The sequence below is a fragment of the Embiotoca jacksoni genome, unplaced genomic scaffold (assembly GCF_022577435.1).
Source record: "Embiotoca jacksoni isolate LCO1_2020_lvr unplaced genomic scaffold, fEmbJac1.0.p SCAF_27, whole genome shotgun sequence".
Taxonomy (NCBI): Eukaryota; Metazoa; Chordata; class Actinopteri; family Embiotocidae; genus Embiotoca; species Embiotoca jacksoni.
The window spans coordinates 2,462,501-2,475,377 of record NW_027185378.1 but is presented as its reverse complement, the minus strand read 5'-3'; the positions used below and the strand labels follow the sequence as shown (position 1 = coordinate 2,475,377).

The 12,877-nt window shown below is 41.5% G+C and overlaps 1 protein-coding gene across 1 annotated transcript in view; it reads left to right on the top strand.

The window, feature by feature from the left end:
* The window catches only part of atrn (attractin), a 112,586-nt gene that overhangs the window by 88,247 nt on the left and 11,462 nt on the right, over positions 1-12,877 (top strand). Inside the window, exon 27 of the mRNA XM_069160763.1 lies at positions 5,821-5,928. Within this exon, the coding sequence (XP_069016864.1) occupies positions 5,821-5,928 (108 nt within the window). The remainder of the gene's footprint in view (positions 1-5,820; positions 5,929-12,877) is intronic.

The following is a 12,877-nucleotide window of genomic DNA, read 5'->3' as shown; positions in this document are numbered from 1 at the left end:
TTTAGAGCCTACAGAGACAGATATTTCCTCGAAAGAAGCATAAAATGAGACTGAATATTGGACTTATAGGCTTACACCCACCATTTGTCCAAAAAACATTAATCCGAACTAATGCTAATGTCGTATTTACAGCTTATTGTGCGGCACCAGAATGACCTACAGCTCAATTAATGTAGGTTTGCGTGCATTAATACGTATTTCAAAATGCCCATTGCAAGTTCAGTGTGGAAATCCCCAAAATAACTACAATTCTTCATGTGTATGAAGCAGAGAAAAGGATTATATTACATTTTTGGTCAATATATGACTAATAATGACTGCTATGAGTTGTTATTCCACTCGTGTGTTCACTCTCTTTTATTGCTTATTGTGTGATTGTTTTTGTCTTCAAGCCTCTACATATGTTTGTTTTATTCACACATTCAGCCATCTTCCCTTCAGGCACATTTGCTCGTGTTGCTGTTATTCAGTTGAATTAGATTCACTCTTGAGTGTTTGAGAGAACTCATTTGCAGCTGAGAAAATATGTACGCATACATGATCGGTCATGTGCAGGTATTTCCAACCTGTGTGTGTGGGTGCACGTGTGCGTGTGTGTGTGCGCGCGCGCGTGCGTGTGTGCGCGTGCGTGCCCACCTCTCTGCACTCGTATCATAATGAGGTTTGCACAGTTTGCTCTGCTATAGTCAGATATTGCTCCCATATACACACACACACACGCTAACTGCCCTGCAGAAAACTAAGAGCCAATTTAAGAAGTAGGCGACTTGCACTGTAGCTCCTCTGGCGTCTGGTTATCTTTGGAGTGCTGAGTGTTTGCTGTACAACGGCTGCCTACTCGCAGCACGGCATAATTAGATTTGTGCAAATTGTATCTTGTGCAGGACTCCTTCCAGGATGCTTGTTCTCCCAAATTCTGCTGCGTCCTTAACCCCGACGGTAGCGGCTCCGGAGGTTAGGGAGGAGGGTCTCGGGGCTGGGAGACGCCTAATGCCCACATTAGTCGCAGGAAGATTGATTGTAGTTTGTAGGTGGGTAGACTGAAGGAGTTCAACTTTAAAAACTGTACTTCAGTTTGATGTCAATTAAAGCCACGCAAAAAAACTCTATTCATGCTGATGTCAAACTATAGAAAATAAATGTGGCTCACATTAGACACGCACAACTCCACCTTATAGTTAGGATGAAAGAATTAGCCCATTAATGGCCCAATAATACTGATACTCGTAGAAAACAACACATTTGGTGAAACAAAAATCATGCATTCAGCATTTTATTGCAACATGTCACACAAAATTAGAGTCAAACTGATCTTTACTTTTCTATATTTTGATCCCTCCAGAAGTTTTTTTTTGTGATTGTTGCGATCAAAAATGTTTGATTTTGAGGTGGATTTTCTCTAAAATTGCGACGTAAAATTGCAGTAGGTGGAGAAAAAAAAGTGTTTTTTTTTTGTTTTTTTTTAAAGCATTACCTGATAAACAATGTAATCAGTGTCTGTGATAATAATCATGCTGCACATCACAGAAATATTTTAGTTTTAATCTTTTTTTATTTTTTATTATCTTTTATTGAACTTGGGGATCAAAGTTACAAAAACATAAAAGTGACGCAGTTTTACTGAACAGACAGTCTTACCTGGAAAGACTTACTTTATGTCGTAATACTTTCAGCACAGCTTCTGTCGACGACCCTTTATTGCTGAAAAATCCCGGGAATTTAAAAAAATTGCAAGCTCCCGCGAATACTGCAGAGGTTGCTTGAATTTGCGTGAAATTATTACGATCACAAGATCTGGAGGGTCTGATATTTACTTCTGCCGAGGAGGTTATGTTTTTGGTAGTCACCCAAATGTTGCTATTTAAACAAAGGTTACATGCCTGTTAGACAACACAGCGGGGCTGTTTGCAGAGAGTTTTGAGGTAGGTGGACTGAATCTATAAACGTTGTTTACCGCTACATTCAGATGCTGCTCCATCTTGCTTTTTTATCCAGTAAATCAATTCCGCTGCTTTGTGCTGTTCAAGGCAGCTCCCGCTTATGAAAAAGGACGACGTCTGCATGCAGATTCCTCACTTCATCTGCATGCTGTTTACCGCACAGATCCGCACTGTGATGTTGCTGCCCGGTGCAGCACGTTGCGTCAGTACGAAGGAAGTTGATTCTGCAGAGTTTCTTACGGGTTTGAGTTAATTATTTTATTCTGAAAGAGTGGTCGGTCTTGATTTTTGAGGGCAGGAAGTTGCAGATTTGAGTAGTATTTAATACCCAGCGGTCATCACACACACACACACATACATTTTGGCTCCGAGATTCTTCACACAACGGGACGTCTGATCGTGACAAATGGAGACTCAACACGATGATTTGCTCACTTGCGTCGTCTTTGTTCTTGTGTGGTGAAGAAGAGTGAAGAACATGTCGGATGTTTCGGCCTGTTTTTATTTCTGTTCATGGTAATGAGGCGAGTCATTCATACTTTATAGGTGTTATTGTTCTGCTACTATGCATCACATTATTTCTAGATCTATTATCGTCTGCTTGTAGTTTTTATTTTCAGGGCGGATTCAGTTCATGGTTTCTTTCAGTTTGGTATTTTTTTTTTTTTTTTTTTTTTTTACAAACCGTCTCTAATACTGTACCTCCTCCCCAATGGCTTCATTAAGCACTTAAATGCTTTATGAATTTGCTAATGAACTTCCTGGTTCAAAAAAAGATATTGTGAGTTGTTTAGTCTTTTGGAAAGCAGCTGCAGATATCATGCAGTGCTACTGTTAACTGAGTAATATCATGCAGACGGTATCTCTGTAACAGTCGTCTCCTCTATCAGATTACTTTAAACTGTCTTCAGTCAGTTCACAAAGTACTTTTAAAATTGCGCTTGTTCTCACCAACTGCTGTGAATATAAAAAAAAAAATGTCCCTGCCAGATGTTTTTTGTGATCATTTATAAAATGTAAAGAAAAAATATCATTTTCAGCCTTAGTAGGAGATGTTATGTCTCAAAATTGGCTTCATTTTCCAGTTGCCAAAAACTGTATTTTTGAATGAAGTAATTAAGCTCTCGTGAACGTGATATCTCAGGAACGCCATGAGGAAATCTCTACAAATGTTGCACAAACATGCATATACATGAACTGCATGTACATGTATGTTTCACCATTTTACTTAATTTTGGACAAATACATGTATTGTTAAACTGTAAAATATCTTTCCTCCATTATGGATCACAAATGTTTCAGTCAATATATCGTTATCGGAAATTTTGGACTTCATAATATTGGAATCCGTTGTGATATAACATGTGTAACTCATTAATTAGTGAGCTCTAGAGGAGCCGGTAGCTCCCAGAATATCTGTTTTTCCTGTTTCTAGCTGCAGACTGTAGCTTCATATTTACTTGTTATCAATCTGATTTATTACTCAGCGAGAGCCCGTATAAGCATATTCCCAAAAATACTAATTGATTCCTTTTAAAGTAGTGACTCAAGAAAAATAAGGGTTGAACTCCTCCTCGCCCAGCTGTTACAACAGAGAGGAAGAGTAAAGAGATCCGGATACAGGCACACATCCCCAGACACATTCAGAGCTTTAATGAGTTGGCAGCGCCACAGAGAGAAACCAGGACATTAAATTTAGACCCCTTTTTTTTAAATTTTCTTTTCTTTTTTTTTCATCTTCAGTCTTTACTGTACAGAGAAAGATAGATTTTCCCTCCAGCTATTTATGTAGCCCCTGTTAAGGATTTCACTCAGGGGCGTCACATTTAGGTGCCAACATGTCAATAACCACCATCGACAGGCTCACGGGCTGAAAACACTCAGCAGATTAATTGAAGGCGGTTCAGGATTTCACAATGTGTGTGTGTGTGTGTGTGTGTGTGTGTGTGTGTGTGTGTGTGTGTGTGTGTGTGTGTGCGCTTTCAAGTTGAGTTTACTTGCTCCTTTTCTTTGGCAACGACTCACTGTAATGAAACAGAGGCCAATGGATTGTGTCGAGCTTCTTTTGATTGTCTGTATGCACCATAGACTGTATATAAAAGTGTTCGTAACTTCCAGGTCTGAAAAATGAGCCCGATGCGGAAGTGCCTTAAGCTGCAATACTGCACCACTAGAGGATGACTCCAAAAAGCCTCCGGATCCATAGATTCCCATTCAACCAGTCTCATAAAATTGTCAGCCAATAAAAGTTCTCCAAGTTTTTTCAGTGTTGTTAGCTAAAGTCGTTCTTTCTGAAAAAAATCCGTCAATAATCAGAAAATAAGCTTCAAAAAGACGTGTTTTGGGTGGCGGTGCCGGTTGCCGCTTGGTCTGCACACATAACTTCGCACACATCCAGCCACGTCGTCGCTGTGTGACTTCCTTCATGATCTGAAGCCGAAATGAACGATCAATTAGTCCCCTCCTACATCTCCTTTGTGATTTTCCCAGGTCTCCTTTCTGTTAGTATTTTTCCCGCTCGTACGCTAATTGCAGGTGTTTTTTTCAAAGCCTCGCTGCTTGTATTCAGGTCTTCTCGAATGTTTTGACAGTCGACGACAACGCAGGTTTCATCGCCATGTTTCCCGCGGCTCTCCTCATATCTATTTTTTCTCGCATTGTTGCTCTCCATCCTCCGCTGCTTTCATCGCTACCAGCCCCCTCTTTGTCTTTCCCCATTCATCAGATTTTCATTCTCCTTATTTCTCGTCCGTTTTCATTCTTTAGCCTCCTCCTTTCCTCCCTCATAATCACCTCCCTGCTCCTTTTCCTTTTGGCCAAGGTCCATGTTATAAATCTGAACGAAATGAGGCCGCCTCTGCCTCGTAGTGGTGGAAAGTTACTGAGTACAATTACTCGGGTACATCCTTTCCATTTCCATTCCCATTATGCAGTTTTAAACATCTGTGCCTCTGCATTGAACGGGGCTACAGAAATACTCTGCACATTAACATTTTATCCATAAAGCATGCAGTTAACTTGTAAAATATGATTTTTCCACGTTAAATAGTTTAAAAAAAAAAAGTAGTTAGAATTAGTTGCAGTTTTTGGAAACCACCTTTTAATGTGGCAAACTCCAAAAATACGTGCTTTATTTAATACATTATAAATTTGATTGCGAGGTTGTGAACGAATGTGGAAACGCATCATCATCACTGATTCATAAAATGTAACTGTGCCACTCCGGATAATGAATACTTTTAATAATAGACCTCATTAATATTCAGGTTGACAATTGATTTGATTGATGCGACTCGAGTTTAGAGCTAAATTACGCTGCAGGAGGGACGGAGCATCACCATCCACTTGGTTTACCAGCTGTCAACTTTTCTGTTTGTCTGTTTTTTCCTTCTCGTCTCATTTTCAGCAGCATCAGCCGGTAAAAAGTTAATGTCTCGCTTCAAACGGCTGCAGACAAAGTTTGCAGCTAGTTTGAACATTGTTTAGCTGCTAAAGAGGCAGATATTTCCCTCAGGAGCTTTAATGAGAGTGAATATTGTGTTTGGATTCATCAGGTGGTCAGAAACAGGACTTCAGATGAATGCTGAGTGAAGACTGTTGTCTGTTGAATGTGTAAATAAGCAGCATGTTCATCACATCCACTCTACAAACTGATCAAATGTCCGATTCCTGTTCACAGCTTGTTGTTGTTGTTGTAGCCAGAGGAAATCGATGAGGGTTTAATTACACTTTGTTGATGATACACGGGGACGTTGCACTTTTTACTTCAGTACCTCGGGATGAAAGACGCTGTCATCATGACGGGCAGCCGATTGGACAACAGACAGCAGTCACTAACCTTCGCCCTCCTCTTCCTTGTCTTCTTCTTCCTTTTGCCTAGCAACTGCTGAGGGAGATGCAGCAGATGGCCAGCCGGCCTTTTGCCACCATCAACGTCGCCTTGGAGACGGACGAGGAGCCGCCTGACCTGATAGGAGGAAATGTCAAGGTGAGAGCAACCTTATGTTTTAAAAGAAAATCACCGCCGAGCCTCGGAGCGCCACCTTATGGTCCGGGGTCAACGGGACCACAAGATTGATAAATATTCCGAATGTCACCTGTTTCACATCATTTTTGAGTCTTTACGGTGATTTAATTAGTTTGGAGCGACCTGAGAGGCCAAACTGATCTCACCTGACCGGTCTAATGAAGGTCGCTGCAGTGCGAAGGCCTGATGATGATGAAAGTTGGCTGTCGATGAGTAACACAGCACATTACACCAGCTATTGTGGGAAGCCTGTGAACTCTAATGGGACAGAATCCAGTTAACCCCGGAGTTAAACACGTGCCGATCAGAGCGAGGCGATGTCGATTTCAGACTATACTTAGAAATAATAAGAAATATGGAGATAGTCTTCATTTGTAAAAAAAGATAAACACCCACTCGCTGGAAAGGGGACTGTAATTAAGTAATGATTCATCTCGGAAAACAGCCTTGTTTTAGGGCATTGAACCATCTGTGTTTCTGAAAGACAAACAGAGGAATGGAAAGTTCTGTCAATATGATTATACAGCGTGTTGGACCAGTCGGTCATATAGGAGGGCAGCATACGGCCTGAATAAAAAAAGATGGAAATGTGGCTCTCAATGTTGTAGTGAGCTCCCCACAAACTGTTTTATTCAGTAGTTCAGGCAATACAATTTTAAGCCCAAACTAAAAGGAAGGATATCAAAGGAGCCTTTGGAATATTTGCTAATTTTGTTATATTTGCATGGGAGAAAGCACGTTTTTGTGTTTTTAGATAAAAAAAAATAAAAAAAAACCTCAATGGAAAATGAAACTCCTGCTATCACCCCAGTATTTGTAGATTAACAGAAGTTTTGCTGCTGCATTGAAAAAAATCTGCAGTGAAACAATGTCCAGCTAATTTGATTGTTATGCAGCTCGTGGACAGTTTTCAAATTATAGGAACTAGTTTTTGGGGTTGATACAAAAATCTTTGAGAAACAGCAAAGAAGAGTCTGACGTTGTAGATATTAGAAATCATCTGATGTGAAAATGTGACGCATCAAATTTATACAGTAATCACTACACTTCCATGTGAAGAGGAAACACCTGCTGTCTCCTTAAACCGGAATAAATGTAGTTATAGTCGGGAGAATTGAGGGAGCCGTCTGCAACAAGCAGGACTAAAACCAAAACAAAAAGCGTCCCAACACTTACTTAAGGAGATAAAGTGTTAACAAAGTGCTTGTCATGGTTTAATTTCCACCACAGGGAAGTATTTGTTCCAATAAAATGACATTTTTCATGCTGTAGCGCAACAAATCAAACTTCTGTCAGTATTATTGTGTCAGAAGATGGCAGCAGATGTGAATATCTCAAAACCTGAGCAGGTAAAAGTCAAATTAACTCAAATTGTAAATTGCAGTTTGATCACCTTCATGTATGTTTTGGACACACTGACCTCGGCAGAACCTTCGATCAGACTTGGTTGCAAACAACGTGGAGTCCGTCTGAGTGCAGTTCAACCACACTGGTGTGAATGTAAAGAAATCAGTGCGACATTGAAAGCAGAGCGGAAGTGTTGAAAGGAGTACATTTAAACAGAAAGATCAGGCTGAGACGGTAGTTGAGAAGACTTCATTACGGAGAAGAGTTTGACGGCGCTGAGAGCAGATTTAAATGCAGATGTCGATGGAGCCGGGGAAGCATTTAAAAGTGTGCAGAGGTATAGAAATTGCCGGCTGAGTATTTGGACGGCCGCTGCGGGCAGGTTCACCTGGGACTGTGATGAATGACCTTTGCATGCAGATGTAGTGCAGAATTATAGGGCTATTTGAGGAGGGAGGCGGGTGGGGTGGGGGAGCTTCGGGGCCCCGGGGCCCCACGCCTCTGACAGGGTCCATGAATCCCGGGGGGGGCTCGGCTCCAGGGCACAAGGTTACTCTGTGCGACGGCTGCGCGGCCCCTCTGGGAGAACAGCACATAATCAAATCCCTGTTTGAACAGAAACTATTCTCCTCTGTCCTTCATCCTCCTCCTCATCTGCTTTTGTGTTCCTCCTCTTGTTTCCTTTTTTTTCTGCTCTTCCCTCTTTATCATCTTTTACGGTCTTTTTTCAACTTTTCTGTTATCGTCTTTTCTTCTTGTTTTCTTTTGATTTACTATTTTGTTCTCTTCTCTCATGTCCTGTTTTCATCTCTGCTCTTCGTCTTGGTTTTATCATCTTAATTCATCTTTTCTTTGTCGTCTCCTCTCCTCTCCTCTCCTCTCCTCTCCTCTCCTCTTGTTTGTCTTTTCCTTTGTTGCTCTCTTCCTCTTCTCTGTTCTGCTTCCTTCTCCTCTTTTTACAATTCTTCTAATTTTCTGTTTTCTTTTTTCTCCCAGCTCTAATTCTTTTCCCATCACTTTTTCTACTGTTTTTTTTCCTCGTCTCTTTTCTCCAAATTTGTTTTCCACCTTCTTGTTTTTTCATCCTTTTGTCTTTTTCCTCCATTTACTCCTTCCATCCTTTTTCTTTGTATCTTTTCTCCTACTCTCGCTCCACTCCTGTCTGACATCCTTACTTCACCACAGTGTCCTCCTCTAATTTACCAGCCCTTTACTGATCCTATCGGCTGTCTGGGGTTTTCTGCTGGCCTTATCTGCTACTTCTGCGCGTGTGTGCGCGTGTGTGTGTGTGTGTGTGCGTGTGTGTGTGTGCGTGTGTGCGTGTGTGCGTGTGTGTGTGTGTGTGTGTGTGTGTGTGTGCGTGTTCATATACATCCGGCGTGCACCCCTGTGAGTGTTTGTGTGGGTGTTAGCGTGTGTGCACACATTGTGCTTGTTGTTGTGTAGAGAAAAGATGCAGCTCGCCGTGGAATCGGGCCACCTCCGCCTCCCGTCTCCGCATTAGCTTTTCTTCTTCTTTTCTTCCATTCTTCGCGGCCTCCTCTCCTCCTCTCCATCAGGGCAGGAGCAGAGATCCAATTTAGATCTTCCTCCTCAGCTTTCCGTGCCTCCACCCGCTCAGACTGTGAGTGTGCACTATCCTATCTCCTCGCAGCTGGGACGGAGCTACTCGGAGCGGGTTCCTCTCCTTGTTTCCGTGGCGTTTTATCAGGATGCTACAGCGGTGTGTTAAGACCCGCCGTCGGAGCGCGCGGGAGGACTGCGTGCTGCACAGCGAGCTGAAGATCATTAAAGTTGTTTATAGTCTCGATGGGAAGTCCAAACTTGCTCCGCCGATGAGATATATTCACTCGGCTTCTGCCAAATGGAGCCCGCGGCATCGCAGGTGGATGTGATGCCTTCAACTGTGCTTTTATTCATAGATACCGAAAAATAGAGGAAATCAGGAGATATGACGCGAGAAGAGTGTGTTCGTGTGTGTGTGTGTGTGTGTGTGTGTGTGTGTGTGGGATGGGGGGTGGGGAGGTATCAAGATCAAATGTGCTCCATTAATTTATAGACATGAGGCTGCGATTGTTATTGTGATTGCCAGGCAAGAAATATTTGTCCAAAACAGCAGAGGAATGTTCAACTATGATCATCTCTGATGGATACAGAAGGTGTGTGTTCATACATGTTTAATCTGTTAGTGCAAATTATAAAGATATTTATTATACGATGTGTTGAAAGGAGGCAGGTTTGAGACACAATCACACTTCTGAAGTAGAATTTGCATCTAGAAGTAAACAGTGTCTCAAATTAGAAGAAGCGTTTGTCTGTGGTGTCAATAGGTCACCTGAACAGAGGAACTGAAGTATAGAAAAAAAAAATTGGTTCTGAAAACCAAAAGGAAGTTGCAGGTAGTTGGTGTTTAATTTTTTTTGTGGATCATTTTTACTTCAAGCAGCAAAGAAGATCAAGCAGAAAGATGAGGCAGAGCTGAAGACAAACGTTTGAGCGCAATAACGCTTCCTTTTAATGCTTCTTCTTCGTCTTCTTCTTCTCCTTCTCCTTCTTCCCCTCCTCCTACTCCTCCTCCTCCTCCTCCTCTCCCGGCGGCTCACTCGATGTGATGTATCTTCGGCTGCAGAGGATTGTGGGTCAGAACAGCCACAGTAGGTGCTGATCTACAGACTGCAGAATATGACTGGATGTATTTGGACATCCTGGTACGTTTTGGGACATACTAAATATTTTTCTGGCCTACTAAATAGTATGGTAATATGGGAGTATGGTAGTATGATAGTATGATATTGCAGTATGATATTATGGTAGTATGATATTATGGCAGTATGGTAGTATGATAGTTTGATATTGTGATAGTATGGTAGTATGGTGGTATGATAGTATGGTAGTATGATACTATGGTAGTATGATATTATGGTAGTATGATAGCAGTATGGTTGTATGGTTGTATGGCAGTATGGTTCTATGGTAGAATGGTTGTATGGTAGTACAGTAGTATGGTTGTACGGTAGTATGATATTACGGTAGTATGGTAGTACAGTAGTATGGTTGTATAGTAGTATGGTTGTACAGTAGTATAGTAGTATGGTTCTTTGGTTGTATGGTAGTACAGTAGTATGGTAGTACGGTAGTATGATAGTACGGTAGTACAGTAGTATGGTTGTATGGTAGTATGGTTCTATGGTTGTGCGGTAACATAGTAATACGGTTCTATGGTAGTATGGTTCTATGGTAGTATGGTTCTATGGTAGTATAGTAGTATGGTTATATGGTAGTATGGTCCTATGGTATTATGGTTGTATTATAGTATAGTCTTTATGGTAGTATGGTTCTATGATAGTATGGTCTTATGGTAGTATGGTCCTATGGTAATATGGTCCTATGGTAGTATGGTCCTATAGTAGTATGGTTCTATGGTAGTATGGGTCTATGGTAGCATGGTTCTATGGTAGTATGGTCCTATAGTAGTATGGCTCTATGGTTGTATGGTAGTATGGGTCTATGGTAGTATGGTCTTATGGTAGTATGGTTCTATGGTTCTATGGTAGTATGGTCCTATGGTAGTATGGTTCTATGGTTGTATGGTCCTGTGGTAGTATGGTCCTGTGGTAGTATGGTTCTATGGTTGTATGGTAGTATGGGTCTGTGGTAGTATGGTCTTATGGTAGTATGGTCCTATGGTAGTATGGTTCTATAGTAGTATGGGTTTATGGTAGTATAGTCTTATGGTAGTATGGTTCTATGGTAGTATGGTCCTATGGTAGTATGGTCTTATGGCAGTATGGCTCTATGGTAGTATGGCTCTATGGTAGTATGATCTTATGGTAGTATGGTCCTATGGTAGTATGGTTCTATTGTAGTATGGTCTTGTGGTAGTATGGTCTTATGGTAGTATGGTCCTATGGTAGTATGGTCTTATGGTAGTATGGTTCTATGGTAGTATAGTAGTATGGTCCTATGGTTGTATAGTAGTATGGTTCTATGGTTGTATGGTAGTATGGTTCTATGGTAGAAGAGTAGTATGGTTCTATGGTAGTATGGTTCTATTGTAGTATGGTCTTGTGGTAGTATGGTTCTATGGTCTTATGGTAGTATGGTTGTATGGTAGTATGGTCCTATGGTAGTATAGTAGTATGGTTCTATGGTTGTATGGTCCTATGGTAGTATAGTAGTATGGTTCTATGGTAGTATAGTAGTATGGCCCTATGGTAGTATGGCCCTATGGTAGTACAGTCTGATCATTCAAAGTGGCGTGCACCAGTTCGTACTGTACGTATACAATCAGAACTTCCCTTCATCTGATGGTTGTTTGAGATTAAAAATTCTAATTTTAGAAGATAAATCTCAAACTTTCTTATTTACCTTCATTCTTCCTCATGTTTAGTTTAAGCATGCCGTTATTATTAAAGGCTGACATTCTCTTGGCAAACATAAAAGCAAGTGAATAAAAAGTCATCAAAGTTGGCTCAGTTGGAAGAAGATGCACCCGGTGAGTCATAGCAACGGGGAGTTTGATTCTTGCTCTTGTTGCTGCCGGGGGGGACTAACCCTCAAGTCTAGATGAATGCAGAGCATGAAAGCGGAGCAGTATGCAGCCGGTTGCGTATGATGCCCACATCAGCGCATTTATATATCCGTGTGGGGGGGGGGGGGGGCTAATTACTGGAGGATAATTTAACAAAACCTTTTGCCGCTTTGCCTGGCCAGTCTAGATAACTCTCCAGAGCGGAGGGGGTGGGGAGGCTTAGCGAGGTAGGGAGGCTGAGCGAGGGGGGGGCTTCAGTGCTCTAAAACAAAGGCATCTACAGGAGAATGTTATTAACAGCAGCCTCTGAAGACGACCACAGGAAGAGACACTACCTTTGGGGAACATCTTAGGAGAAAAAGACAAAAAAAAAAACAAAAAAAAAGCGTGCTGTTTGAAAGGATGGATAATTGAATTTTTCAAGGTGTTGTGTTTTTATTTTCTCCCCTTTATTTCTGCACGGGACCAAATAAAGTGAACATGTGTGTTGAGGAAGATAAATTGTGTTTTCTGTTTGTCCCACACACAAAAAAAAAAAAAAAAAAAAAAAAAAAAAAAAGCACCTGCATCACTCCCTCAAGTTGAAATGGACGTTGTACATCGGATGCTGATGAACACTTTTGTACAAATTGATTACCAAACGTTGAAATCAAAACGATTCCACTCTCATCCCACATCAGCCTGACAGCAAGTCTCTTCCAATACTCAAATTTATTTGCGGCGCCGGTTCCCTGTGCAGTTATGAGATGCTGCTGTTAGAAAAATTTGAAACAAGCACGTAAACAAAGTGAGAAGCTCGGAGCAGCGCGCAGCTGCTGCAGTGGAAATTGGACTTGGCAGACGAGTCTTATAACAGCCCTTAGCTGTGAAATTAAAAGCTGCCAGTCTTGCTCGTCTTCTTATTTATTTTTTTTAACACCGAGCGTGTTCAGGTTATCGCGGGGCACAATTGTAAACACACAGAATGAGAAATACATTTTTGCTCCGGGGCGAAAACAGACCTGTGGACTGAAGCAAGCCGAGCCGAATCGG